The sequence below is a fragment of the Erinaceus europaeus genome, chromosome 8 (assembly GCF_950295315.1).
Source record: "Erinaceus europaeus chromosome 8, mEriEur2.1, whole genome shotgun sequence".
Lineage (NCBI taxonomy): Eukaryota > Metazoa > Chordata > Mammalia > Eulipotyphla > Erinaceidae > Erinaceus > Erinaceus europaeus.
Window position 1 is genome coordinate 38,568,987 of NC_080169.1, and position 12,183 is coordinate 38,581,169.

At 37.2% G+C, this 12,183-nt stretch overlaps 1 protein-coding gene across 8 annotated transcripts in view; it reads left to right on the top strand.

Annotated features, from left to right (window-relative positions):
• Positions 1–12,183, top strand: part of DGKB (diacylglycerol kinase beta) — a 918,246-nt gene that overhangs the window by 163,535 nt on the left and 742,528 nt on the right. For 5 of the 8 annotated variants that reach the window (XM_060196160.1, XM_060196152.1, XM_060196155.1 and 2 more), the window contains one exon: positions 500–520. The exons of the other annotated variants lie outside the window; for them this stretch is intronic. In XM_060196160.1, coding sequence (XP_060052143.1) covers positions 500–520 — 21 coding nt within the window. The remainder of the gene's footprint in view (positions 1–499; positions 521–12,183) is intronic. 8 annotated transcript variants of the gene reach the window in all.

Sequence of the window (12,183 nt, forward strand, 5' to 3'; positions counted from 1 at the left end):
TAGTAGAGCATTTGCTTCACATGTATGACACTGATTTCTATTCCTAGTATCACATCAGGAAACATCAATGAGGACTAGCTGGATGATGGAATGGTCCTTTGTATTTTCTCTGTCTTTCTCTCTTGGTGTGTGCCTCTCATTTGAAAAATGGAAAAAATAATTGTGTCAGGGAAGTTTCACAGTGGTAATGTGCGTGTGTGAGATTCTGCTCAATCTTCAGCATCACATAAATATAAGGATAGAACAGAGATTTAAACCCATGCTTCACATCTCCCTTTAATTTCTGATTTAGTGTTTCCAGTATGGTGGTCAGTATTTTATATTTCTATTCATTTCTTATTTGCTGCTGCTGCAACTGTTTCAGAACCACATGGGTTTAGAGTCTGATTTACAATCAATCTATAAATTAAACATTTGGTTAAATTATCAGAGATATAAGAAAATAAGAATAAATTATCTTACATTAACACATGTATTCTTTCTTTTCTTGCATGCACAGAAACAAGACATTCTTAAACAAGTAAGACATTTTCTTTTCTATTAACTTCTATCTTTTCTCTATTCTGATACAGACTGGATTTCTCATCTACGTACTGATTTATCTCTATTTCTCATAAATGGGCTGAAAACTTATTGAAATAAAAAATTTAAGTGGAGGAATAATATATTGGGATATAAATTTATTGGAATCAGAAAGCAGGGTTGGTTTTGACCTTGTAAAATATTTAATTATATAGTTTTAATAGAACAACCAGATTATAATAAAATTATTTATGTTATGAAAGTCTATTAATTTACAGCAGGATGTTTAAATAATATTTAAATGCAATTAACAATAATTTTTTTCTGTGGTGTTTATAGAATATGAAAGGAAAAATAAGTGAAAATTGGATGATTTTTGCACTCTTAAGAAAAAAGAGTAACTTCTTGCTTCATCCACTTTATTCTTCTATAGTTGTAAACTAGGTTTTAATTTGTAGTTCAACTGGGTGGATAGAATAATAGCACATTTCTTTCATTTTTTTAAACGAATACTTGCGTCACTTAATAGAAGCTCTTACTGAAATGCATGATATTATTTCCTCTGGACTACACTGAATACATAGTAGCAGTTTCTTATGTGACAGTGTCTTAATATTTCAGTGACAATAAAGTCTGTAATTTCGTGTCCAACGTATCACAGTACAGTTGACTACATCAGAGAGATCTTTACTCACCTCAATACAAGTCCTACATATTGTCATCTCCTGGAATAAAGCACAACTGAAATGACAGCTCACTGACTGTAATGACTGTCTCATAGGATTCTGTTCTGTAAGTTCATTCCTGACTTTCATAAAAGGTTGCCTATTAAACCCCCTAAAGACTGAGTGCATGGATTTTATAGTATTAAGAATAAACTCCTAAGAACAAATCACTGTTTTTAATAATGCCTACATCTTTAGGTATTGGACAATAGTGGGCCTTTGTTTAACAGCTGTGTCAATAAGCACAGCTTTCTGAACAATCTGAATCTCCACAAGAAACTTAGTGAAAACAGATATTAAAGATAGTCAAAGTTAATTCTGACTTTTCTCAGGGTCAGCAGGACGAGTTTATTGCTTCTTTTGCCTTGCTCGTCTTTCTACGTCATGTAATGATCTAGTATGCAAGTAACTTTAGTTGCTGCATTTAAATAACAGGGAAAGCCAAGGATACTCAAAGGAAGAATAGAATGAAGTCATGCATATTTACTGCTCTATATGTTACCCTTGCCAATCAGTGTTCTGTAATATTGGGCATTCTCTTTACCTTTTCTGTCAGCCGATAATCCTTGGGCCAAGACTGAATTCCTTTTCGTAACACCCTTGGCTTCTTTGTATTTTTTGCTAATGCACATAATCTTTACATTTAGTTAAACAAATCATTTCAATCCCTTAATAGGAAACTTAGGAGTACTGAATGTGCTTTTTGTAATGTTTCTGTCTAATGCAACATTTTAAGTGACTTTTACAAGGATATTGACATTGCTATAATTATTAGCAATGAAATAAACATTCTTTCATTGTAAAGTATATCTGTTCTTTTAGGACCAAATTCAATGTGTCTATTAAAAAAAGCATCTGGAAAGTATAACAGTAAACATGATCTAAAAAGTCCAGCTGAACTGAGTTCAAATCCCACACCTTCCACATATTAGCTGTTTGGGGACACTTACTTTACTTCCTTTGGCTTCATTTTGTTCATCTGCAAAATATAAGATCATCAGTTTAACTGAATTGTCAAAAAGGGTGCATTCTAAAGATGTTTGTAAGGTAACTAGCTCTGAATGACACAGTATACAACTAATGCTTAGAGGGCTTGACTGTAATTCCAATTTAGCAGCCAAAATGATGTTATTAAAACAAAAGTGGGGTAGATAGCATAATATCTATGAAAGAGACTCGAACACCTGAGGACCCAAAGTCCTATGTTCAGTTCCCTACTCAGCCAGAGCTGAGTAGTGCTGTTTTTAATATATATGATGAGGAGGAACTAGATGAAGCATTACTTTGTGCAGGCACCTAGGTTTAAACCTTTGCTGCTCACCTGTCAGAAGAGGGTAGGGAAGGGTGAGTTTCACAAGCTTCATGAGCTATAGAGCAGTACAACAGATGTCTCTTCTTTCCTCTGCCTCTCTCCCTCTCTATTTTTCTCTTTCTCTTACATTCTATCGAGAGAGAGAGAGAGAGAGAGAGAGAGAAAGAAAGAAAGAAAGAAAGAAAGAAAGAAAGAAAGAAAATAAAGAAATTAAAAATAATGTCCAACAGGATAGGTGGAGCCATACATGCACTAAACCCCAGTTATAATCCTGGTGACAAGGCAATGCTTTGTTCCATAGAAATCCCATACTCTTGGTTTTCTCAGACTGTCACTTCTCTGTAAAGTAGGCAAATAGAACTCTGATGTATTTTCCAACTCTAAAGTTATTCTTTTATACAATTCAGTATGAATGGAGAATATGACATGTTGTTTACTTCCGCTGTTATACATGATCATAATTCAAAGTGCTTTCCTAGTAGTAAAGTGATAGTATTTGTTGTACTCTCTCTTGCTCTGCTTCCCACATTTGCATAGACACCTGGACAGTTATTTAAAATAAATGAGAGTAATATACTAACCACAATTTATGATTATTTTCACTCTCCCTCTTTTTTTACTCCTTTTTTTAATGAGTAGTAAATCTTTTTAAATATTTATTTATTTATTTATTTCCTTTTTGTTGCCCTTGTTGTTTTTATTATTGTTGTGATTATTATTGTTGTTGATGTCATCATTATTGGATAGGACAGAGAGAAATGGAGAAAGGAGGGGAAGGCAGAGAGGGGGAGAGAAAGATAGACACCTGCACACCTGCTTCACCGCCTGTGAAGTGACTCCCCTGCAGGTGGGTAGCCGGGGGCTCCAACAGGGATCCACACGCCAGTTCTTGAGCATTGTGCCATGTGCACTTAACCCGCTGTGCTATCGCCTGACTCCTTCCTTGCCTCGCCTTGCCCCGCCCCACCCCGCTTCACCTTCCCTTTCCTTCCCTTTCCTTCCCTTTCCTTCCCTTCCCTTTCCTTTCCTTCCCTTCCCTTCCCTTTCTTTTCCTTTCCTCTTTCTTTCTTTCTTTCTTTCTTTCTTTCTTTCTTTCTTTCTTTTTTTTCTTTCTTTCTTCCTCTCTCTTTCTTTCTCTTTTTCTTTCTATCTTAATATCCTGCAAGTTGCTATTAATTAAACATAGAATAAAATATTAATGTTTAGGGGCTGGGTGGGGGCACACCGGGTTAAGTGCACATAATAAGAAGGGCAAGGGGCCTGTTCAATGGGAAGTCCCAGGTCCCCACTTGTGGGGGCGGGGGTTTGCTTCAAATGCAGTGAGTCAGGTCTGCAAGTATCTTTCTCCATTTCTTTTTTATTTTAATTTTTTTTATTTAAGAAAGGATTAATTAACAAAACCATAGGGTAGGAGGGGGACAACTCCACACAATTCCCACCACCCAATCTCCATATCCCACCTGCTCCCCTGATAGCTTTCCCATTCTCTATACCTCTGGGAGCATGGACCCAGAGTCATTGTGGGTTGCAGAAAGTAGAAGGTCTGGCTTCTGTAATTGCTTCCCCGCTGAACATGGGCGTTGACTGGTCGGTCCATACTCCCAGTCTGCCTCTCTCTTTCCCGAGTAGGGTGGGTCTCTGGGGAAGCTGAGCTCCAGGACACATTGGTGGGGTCTTCAATCCAGGGAAGCCTGGCCAGCATCCTGATGGCATCTGGAACCTGGTGATTGAAAAGAGAGTTAACATACGAAGCCAAACAAATTGTTGAGCAATCATGGACCCAAAGCTTGGAATAGTGGAGAGGAAGTGTTAGGAAGGTACTCACTGCAAACTCTAGTGTACTTCTGCTTTCAGGTATGTATTTTGCAGTAGTTTACAGATACGTGTGAACATATGCTCTCTCTCACAGAAACTGGTGTATATCTAGGTTTTGGGACTTTGTTAGAAAGTGAACCACCTGAGATGAAATTAGAGTGTACTATAAAAGGAAAGGTCTCACCTGAGTAATGAAGCTGAAGGGTTGTCATTCCACACGTGAAGTCTCTGGACACAGTCTGAGATGAAGTATGTTGAGGTGGCAATCGTTGTGTTGGTTAGGTTGTGATCGGTGGATGCAATCTTATTTGATATGGATTGGGAGAGGCATACGGGAAAGTGGGCCTTATCCAATGGTTCCAGGACTGGGGGAAGTAGGGGCTCTATAGTGGAGATGTGAGGTTCCTGCTGTCTTAGGGTTCAAAAAGACAATCGATAGTTAATGTTATCATCACATTATTTGGTAATTTGGTTAACTTTGAAAAGTCCTTTTGTTAGGGTTTGCTGTACAGTATCCAGTATCTTGTATATAGCTGTGTTATTGGACGCTTCTGATCTACTTGGTCTAGGCTTTTGAGAGAGTCTGCATATCAAATACACAGCCTATATATTAAAAATATTCAGTTTGTGTTTTGAAAAACTTTGAGACATACAATTGATTTTCCCCCCTCATATTAATTAACTAGTGATTTATATGTCTACATTTTGCTAGGAATGTACATAAACACCATTCCCACCACCAAAACACTGTGACCCATCCCTCCCACCCACTCCCACCCCCCACTGTCCCAGGAAGCTGCATGTCTACCCATCACCACAGGGTTTTTATTTTGGTGCCCTACTTACAATTTGGTCAGGTCCTGCTTTTAGTTTCCCTTTCAGATCTTAGTCAACTTCTGTTGATGAGTGGGATCATCCCATACTCAACTTTATCTTTCTGACTTAGCTCACTTAACATAATTCCTTCTAGCTCTGTCCAAGATGGGTCAGAGAAGGTGGGTTCACTGTTCTTGATAGCTGCATAGTATTCCATAGTGTATATATACCACGGCTTTCTCAGCCACTCGTCTGTTGTTGGGCATCTGGGTTGCTTCCAGGTTTTAGCTATTATGAATTGTGCTGCTATGAACATAGGAGTACACACCTCTTTTTGGTTGGGTGTTATGGAGTCCTTGGGGTATAACCCCAGGAGAGGAATTACTGGATCCTATGGAAGGTCCATGTCTAGCCTTGTGAGAGTTTTCCAGACTGCTCTCCACAGAGGCTGTACCAATTTACATTCCCACCAGCTATGTAAAAGGGTTCCACTGTCCCCACAACCCCTCCAGCATTTGTTGCTGCTGTCCTTTCTGATTTATGCCATTCTTACAGCAGTGAGGTGGTATCTTAGTGTTGTTTTAATTTGCATTTCTCTGATAATCAGCAATCTGGAGCAGTTTTTCATATGTTAGCCTTTTGGATCTCCTCTGTAGTGAATGTTTTGTTCATATCCTCTGCCCAGTTTTGGATGGGGTCATTTGCTTTTTTGGTGCTAAGTTTGCTGAGCTCTTTATATATTTTGGTGATTAGTTTCTTGTCTGATGTATGGCATGTGAAGACCTTCTCCCATTCTGTGAGGGGTCTCTTAGTTTGTTTCAGTTTCTTTGGATGTGCAGAAGCTTTTCCATTTGATGTAGTCCCATTGGTTTGTTTCTGCTTTAGTCTTCCTTGCAATTGGGTTTGATTCATCAAAGATGTCCTTGAGGTGTAGGTGAGAAACTGTTTTACCAATGTTTTACTCTAAGTATTTGATTGGTTCTAGTCTGACATCTAGGTCTTTGATTCATTTGGAGTTGATTTTTGTTTCTGGTGAGATAAAGTGGTTCAATTTCATTCTTCTGCATGTTACAACCCAGTTTTCCCAGCACCATTTATTGAAGAGAACCTCCTTTTTCCATTTAATCCTTTGGGCCCCCTTATCAAAGACTGGTGTCCATAGGTGTGGGGATTTATTTATGGGCTTTCAATCCTGTTCCACTGGTCTGTGTGCCTATTTTTATTCCAGTACCATGCTTTTTTGATGATGATGATGGCTTTATAATATAGTTTAAAGTCTGGGAGTGTGATGCCTCAATTTCTGTTTCTTTTCCTCAGGATGGTTTTGGCAATTCTAGGTGTTTTCAAGTTCCACATAAATGACTGTAGTGTTTGTTCTATTCTCTTAAAGAAGCTTGGTGGAACTTTGATGGGTATTGCATTAAATTTGTATATGGCTCTGGGGAGAATATTCATTTTGATGATATTTATTCTTCCAATCCATGAGCATGGAGTATCTTTCCATTTCTTGGTATCAGTTTCTATTTCCTTGAGTAGCGACTCATAGTTTTCAGTATACAAGTCTTTCACTTCTTTGGTCAACTTTATTCCTAGGTATTTGATTGATTTTGCTGAAACAGTAAATGGGAGTGATTCTGGATGTCCTCTTATTCAGATTTAGTGTTTGCATAAAGAAATGCCACTGATTTTTGTGCATTGATTTTGTAGCCTGATACTTTACTATATTGCCTAATAACTTCCAGTAATTTTCTGCTGGATTCTTTAGGTTTTTCTATGTATACTATCATATCATCTGCAAATAGTGAGACCTTAACTTCTTACCTTCTAGTCTGTATTCTGTGGATTCCTTTCTCTTACATGATTGCTATGGCAAGAACTTCCAATCCTATGTGGAAGAGTAACGGTGACAATGGACAGCCCTGTCTAGTAACCGATCTGAGGGGGAATGCTTTCAGCTTCTGTCCATTGAGTATGATGTTGGCTGTAGGTTTGCTATATATAGACTCCACTATCTTGAGGAATTTCCCATCTATTCCCATTTTTTGTAGAGTTTTGAGCATGAATGGGTGTTGGATTTTGTCAAAGACTTTCTGCATCTGTTGAGATAATCATGTGGTTTTTGACTTTGCTTTTATTGATGTCGTGAAAGACATTGATTGACTTATGGATGCTGAACCAGTCTTGCATTACTGGGATGAATCCCACTTTGTCATGATGAACAATCGTTTTGATATGTTGCTGTATCCGGTTGGCCAAGATCTTGTTTAATATGTTGGCATCTATGTTCATCAGAGATATTGGTCTGTAGTTTTCCTTTTTTGCTCTGTCCCTATCAGCTTTTGGTAACAGGGTAATGTTGGCTTCATAGAAGGTGGAAGAGAGTATTCCTGTTTCTTCAATCTTATGGAAAAGCTTAAGAATTATGGGTACTAACTGTTTCCTGAAAGTTTTGTAGAATTTGTTTGTGAAGCCATATGGTCCAGGACTTTTGTTGTTGGGAAGATTCTTAATAACGGTTTCAATTTCTTTGTCTGTGATTGGTGCATTTAGATTTTGTAGTTCTTCTTGGTTCAGTTTTGGAAGGGCATATGCTTCTAGGAATTGTTCCATTTCTTCCAGATTCTCTAGTTTGGTGGCGTATGGTTCTTTATAGAAGTTTCGCAGGATTCTCTGGATTTCTATGGTGTCAGTTGTGATATCTCCTTCATCGTTTACAATTCTATTAATTTGAGTCTTCTCTTTTTTTTGTTTGGTGAGTCTGGCTAGGGGCTTGTCAATTTTGTTTAATCTTTCAAAGAACCAACATTAGGCTTCATTGATCTTTTGTATTATTCTTTTATTTTCGATGTTGTTTATTTCTGCTCTAACATTAGTGATTTCTGTCCTTCTGGTTGCTTTAGGGTTCCTTAGTTCCTCTTCCTCTAAGTCCTTGAGGTGTGCAGTAAGGTCGTTCATTTGAGCTTCTTCTTGGTGTTTAATATGTGATTGTATGGCTATAAATTTCCCTGTCAGTACTGCTTTAGCTGTGTCCCAAATATTTTGATAGCTTATGTCTTCATTTTCATTAGTTTCCAGGAACATTTGAATTTCCTGCTTGAGTGAGTCTCTGACCCAGTGGTTCTTAAGGAGTATGTTGTTTAGTTTCCAAATTCTGTGACTTTTAATAATTGTCTATTTGTTGTTAATGTTAGTTTTACTCCACTGTGGTCTGAGAAGATACTTGGGATGATTTCAATGCTCTTGAATTTCAATGCTCTTGATGGTGTCTTTGTGGCCTAACATGTGTCTATCCTTGAGTATGTGTTATGTGGATTTGAAAAGAAGGTGTATCCCAGTTTTTTGGGGTGAAGGACTCTGAAAATGTCCAAGAGGTCTAGTCTGTCAATCTCTTCTTTCAATTCTCTTGTATCTTTATTGGTTCTCTGCTTTGTTGACCTGTCTAAGTGTGAAAGTGGGGTATTGAAGTCTCCCACTACTATTGTATTACTATTGATGTATTTTTGAAATTCTTTCAGTAGGTGCTTATATGTTTAGATGGTCCCTCATTGGGTGAATAGATGTTAATAATTGTTAAGTCTTCTTGGCTGAGTGATCCTCTAATCATTATGTAATGTCCTTGCCTATCTTTTATTACTTTATTTAATTTAAAATCTATCGTGTCTTAGATAAGAATGGCTGTTCCTGCCCTTTTTTGTGGTCAGTTAGCCTGTATAATAGTTTTCCATCCTTTTACTTTAAGTCTTTGTTTATCTTTTTGTGACAGATGGGATTCTTGCAAGCAGCATATGGTTGGGTTATGTTTTCTGATCCATCCCCCCACCCTGTGCCTTTTGATGGGTGAGTTTAAGCCATTGACATTTATTGATATTATGGATTTAATGTATTGTAGTCCCATTGTTCAAAAAAATTTTTTGTTTGCTCTGATGTGTTGCAAGTATTATAGTGATGTTCTTGTTTATAAGAGGTCTTTTAGAACCTCTTTCAGGGCCGGCTTGGTGATAGTTGCTTCCTTTAACTGTTGTTTGTCTAAGAAGGTTTTGATCCCTCCATCTAGTTTGAATGAAAGTCTAGCAGGATATATTATCCTTGGTTGAAACCCTTTTTCATTCAGGATTCGATAGATATCTTGCCATTCCCTTCTGGCCTTTAGAGTTTGAGTGGAGAAATCTGCAGATAATCTTATGGGTCTTCCCTTGTTTGTGACTTTTTGTTTCTCTCTTGCAGCCTTTAGGATTAAAGGCCTTTATCCTTTCTTTATCCTTTCTTCTTCTCATTGTGACTATGATGTGGCTTGATGTCTTCAGGTCTGGGTTGATTCTGTTTGGTACTCTCTGGGCCTCTTGAATCTTGATGTCCTTTCTGTTATTCAGGTCTGGGAAGTTTTCTTCTATTATTTCCTCTAGAATATTTGCTTCCCCTTCCTCTCTTTCTTCCTCTGGCAGGCCAATTATACGAATGTTACTTCTTTTGAGATCATCCCATATGTCTCTGTTGTTGTTTTCAGTGTCTCTCAATCTCTTTTTAAGCTCTTTCACCTCTTTCTTTGTTTTCTCTAACTCATCCTCTGTCTGACTAATTCTGTTTTCTGCTTCTGTTAGTCTGCTTTCCCTTGCCTCAGCTTCTTTCTTCATTACAGCTATTTCAGCTTTCAATTCTCTAATTGCCTCAAGATAATCAGTATTTTCCTTGGGGGCCTCAACTATTGTTTCCCTAATACTGCCATTCCTTTCCTCCAATGTTAAAGGAAATTCCCATTGTGTATCAGTGAATTCAAAAAAGTATACTGTTTGGTGGTTTGGGGGCTGGGGGCTGTGACTTTGGAAGCTGTATGATTAAGGAAGAAAGGATGACAAGAATGAGAAAATGAAAAAAAAAGAAAGAGAGAGAGAGAAAAAAGAAAAAGATAAGAAAAAGAACAGTCATAATAGAGCAGTGAAAGGAAAGGGTTTTTTAAAATGTATTAATTTTTATTATTTAATTAGCTATGCGGGTGAGGTGGGGGGGGTTGGCTACTTAGAAATAAAAAAGGCCAGAGGTTTCAGAAGGGTATAGACTTAGAATGAATGATACTCCTGGTGGGACAGGAATTTCGTAAAGAAAAGAAGCTCCTAGCAGGGGAGTCTGCTAGGAGCTGGTTCCCAGGGACTAGTTATGGAGGTGGGGCAGGGAAGGATGTATGCTTAAAAATTAAAAGGAAAAAAAATTTTTTCCCACTTTTTTCCTACTCTAATTCTTAACCCGAATTAAGTTATAGTGACCTCCTTGGTGTCACCGCTAGGACCCCTTATTGACTGGCCTACTAAATGCAGAAAATCCTACCGTTTCCAGGAGATGTGGTCAGAGCTCAAGCCACTAGCAGCTTCTCAGTCCGCCATCTTCTGGGAACCCCCCCGTCTTTCTCCATTTCTGTCTCCAGCTCCTCTCTCAATTTCTCTGTCCTATCCAATAAGAAAAAAAAAAAAATCAAGAGCATTGGATATGTAGTGAAGTCACTGAGTCTCAGCGATAACCCTGGAGGCAAATAATAATTATAACAAATAATAATAAAATATTATTATTAAAAATGAACAATTATATTGATGTAAAATGGATAAATTGAGAATGGGCTACCTGCTACATCTTGTCCTAGATTGAGAATGGAAAGATTTTACTGCTTTCAATTGCTAAGCAATATCTATAATAATTTATTCCTGTTATAGTCTTTAATAAACATACAACATTTAAATTAGATAAATGTTTAGATTAAGTAAAATTTAATCAGTTATTTTCACTAAAAATTAAGTTTAAAGGCAAATTTAAATACATTTGGAAATAACTAATAAAATCCGCATAACTTAATAATAAGTCCTTTTTGAAATGTGGCCTTTATACATATAACTTGTTCTGTCATAATATTTGTTAAATTATTTTTGTATTTAATAATATGAACCAGTTCCTCTACCTTTAAATGCCTCTGCCTACAATAAGTTCTACTCTGACAGTAATGGAATGCTTCCCATTTCATCTACTATTTTACATATACTGGGCACAGAGTCAATACCTGGTGGGAAATTAATTAGAGTCAAGTATTTAATTATGGCTTTAGTTACTTACTCTGAAAGGTCATTATAAAATTATTTGTGTATTCAAGTTTGTTAGAAATATGTAAAAAAGTCAAACTATCTTTTGTATGATATGAAAAGGTTATTAGTAAGTTAATATGAGCCTGTTAAAATAGATGTGATCAAGTGGTTTTCTCTTCTTATGACAGTTCCTCTTCATCTTAAAGCTATAAAGCCAGGGTTGGGAGGTAGTGCATCAGGTTAAGTGCACATGTCACAAAGCACAAGGACCAGCATTAGGATCCCTGTTCAAGCCCCTGGCTCCCTAGCTGTAGGGGCAGAGGTGAGGGGTTGGGGGTTGGGGGGTGGGGGGAGTGTAGCTTTGCAAACCCTGAAGGTCTGCAGGTGTCTTTTTCTCCCCCTCTCTGCCTTTCCCTCCTTTCTCAAATTCTCTCTGTCCTATTCTATAGCAATAACAATAACAACAAGGACAAGAAAATAGGAAAAAATGCCCTCTTGGAGAAGTGGGTTCATAGTGCAGACACCAAGCCACAGTGATAAACCTGGAGAAAAACAAAACAAAACAAACAAAGAATAAAACACAACAACTATAAAACTATTCTAACATCTTATATGGTCTAAAATCCCACATTCCTTGACTAGTATTTGCCCCATTCACATACCACCAAGTTTCACAATTTGGTTTCAAACTACTCTATTGCTTACTCGCTCCTGCTCCATCTTCATGATTAGAAACTCTCTAAATCCCTCTAAACTAAGGGCATAATTGAAAGGTAGAGCATTGCAATACCTGTTTATTTATTTATTTATTACCTAATCTGAAATGGTCTTTATCTAAATATGTGAAGTGTTTTCTTCTAAATCTTGTTTAAATATATATATATATATATATATATATATATATATATATATATATATATATATATATATT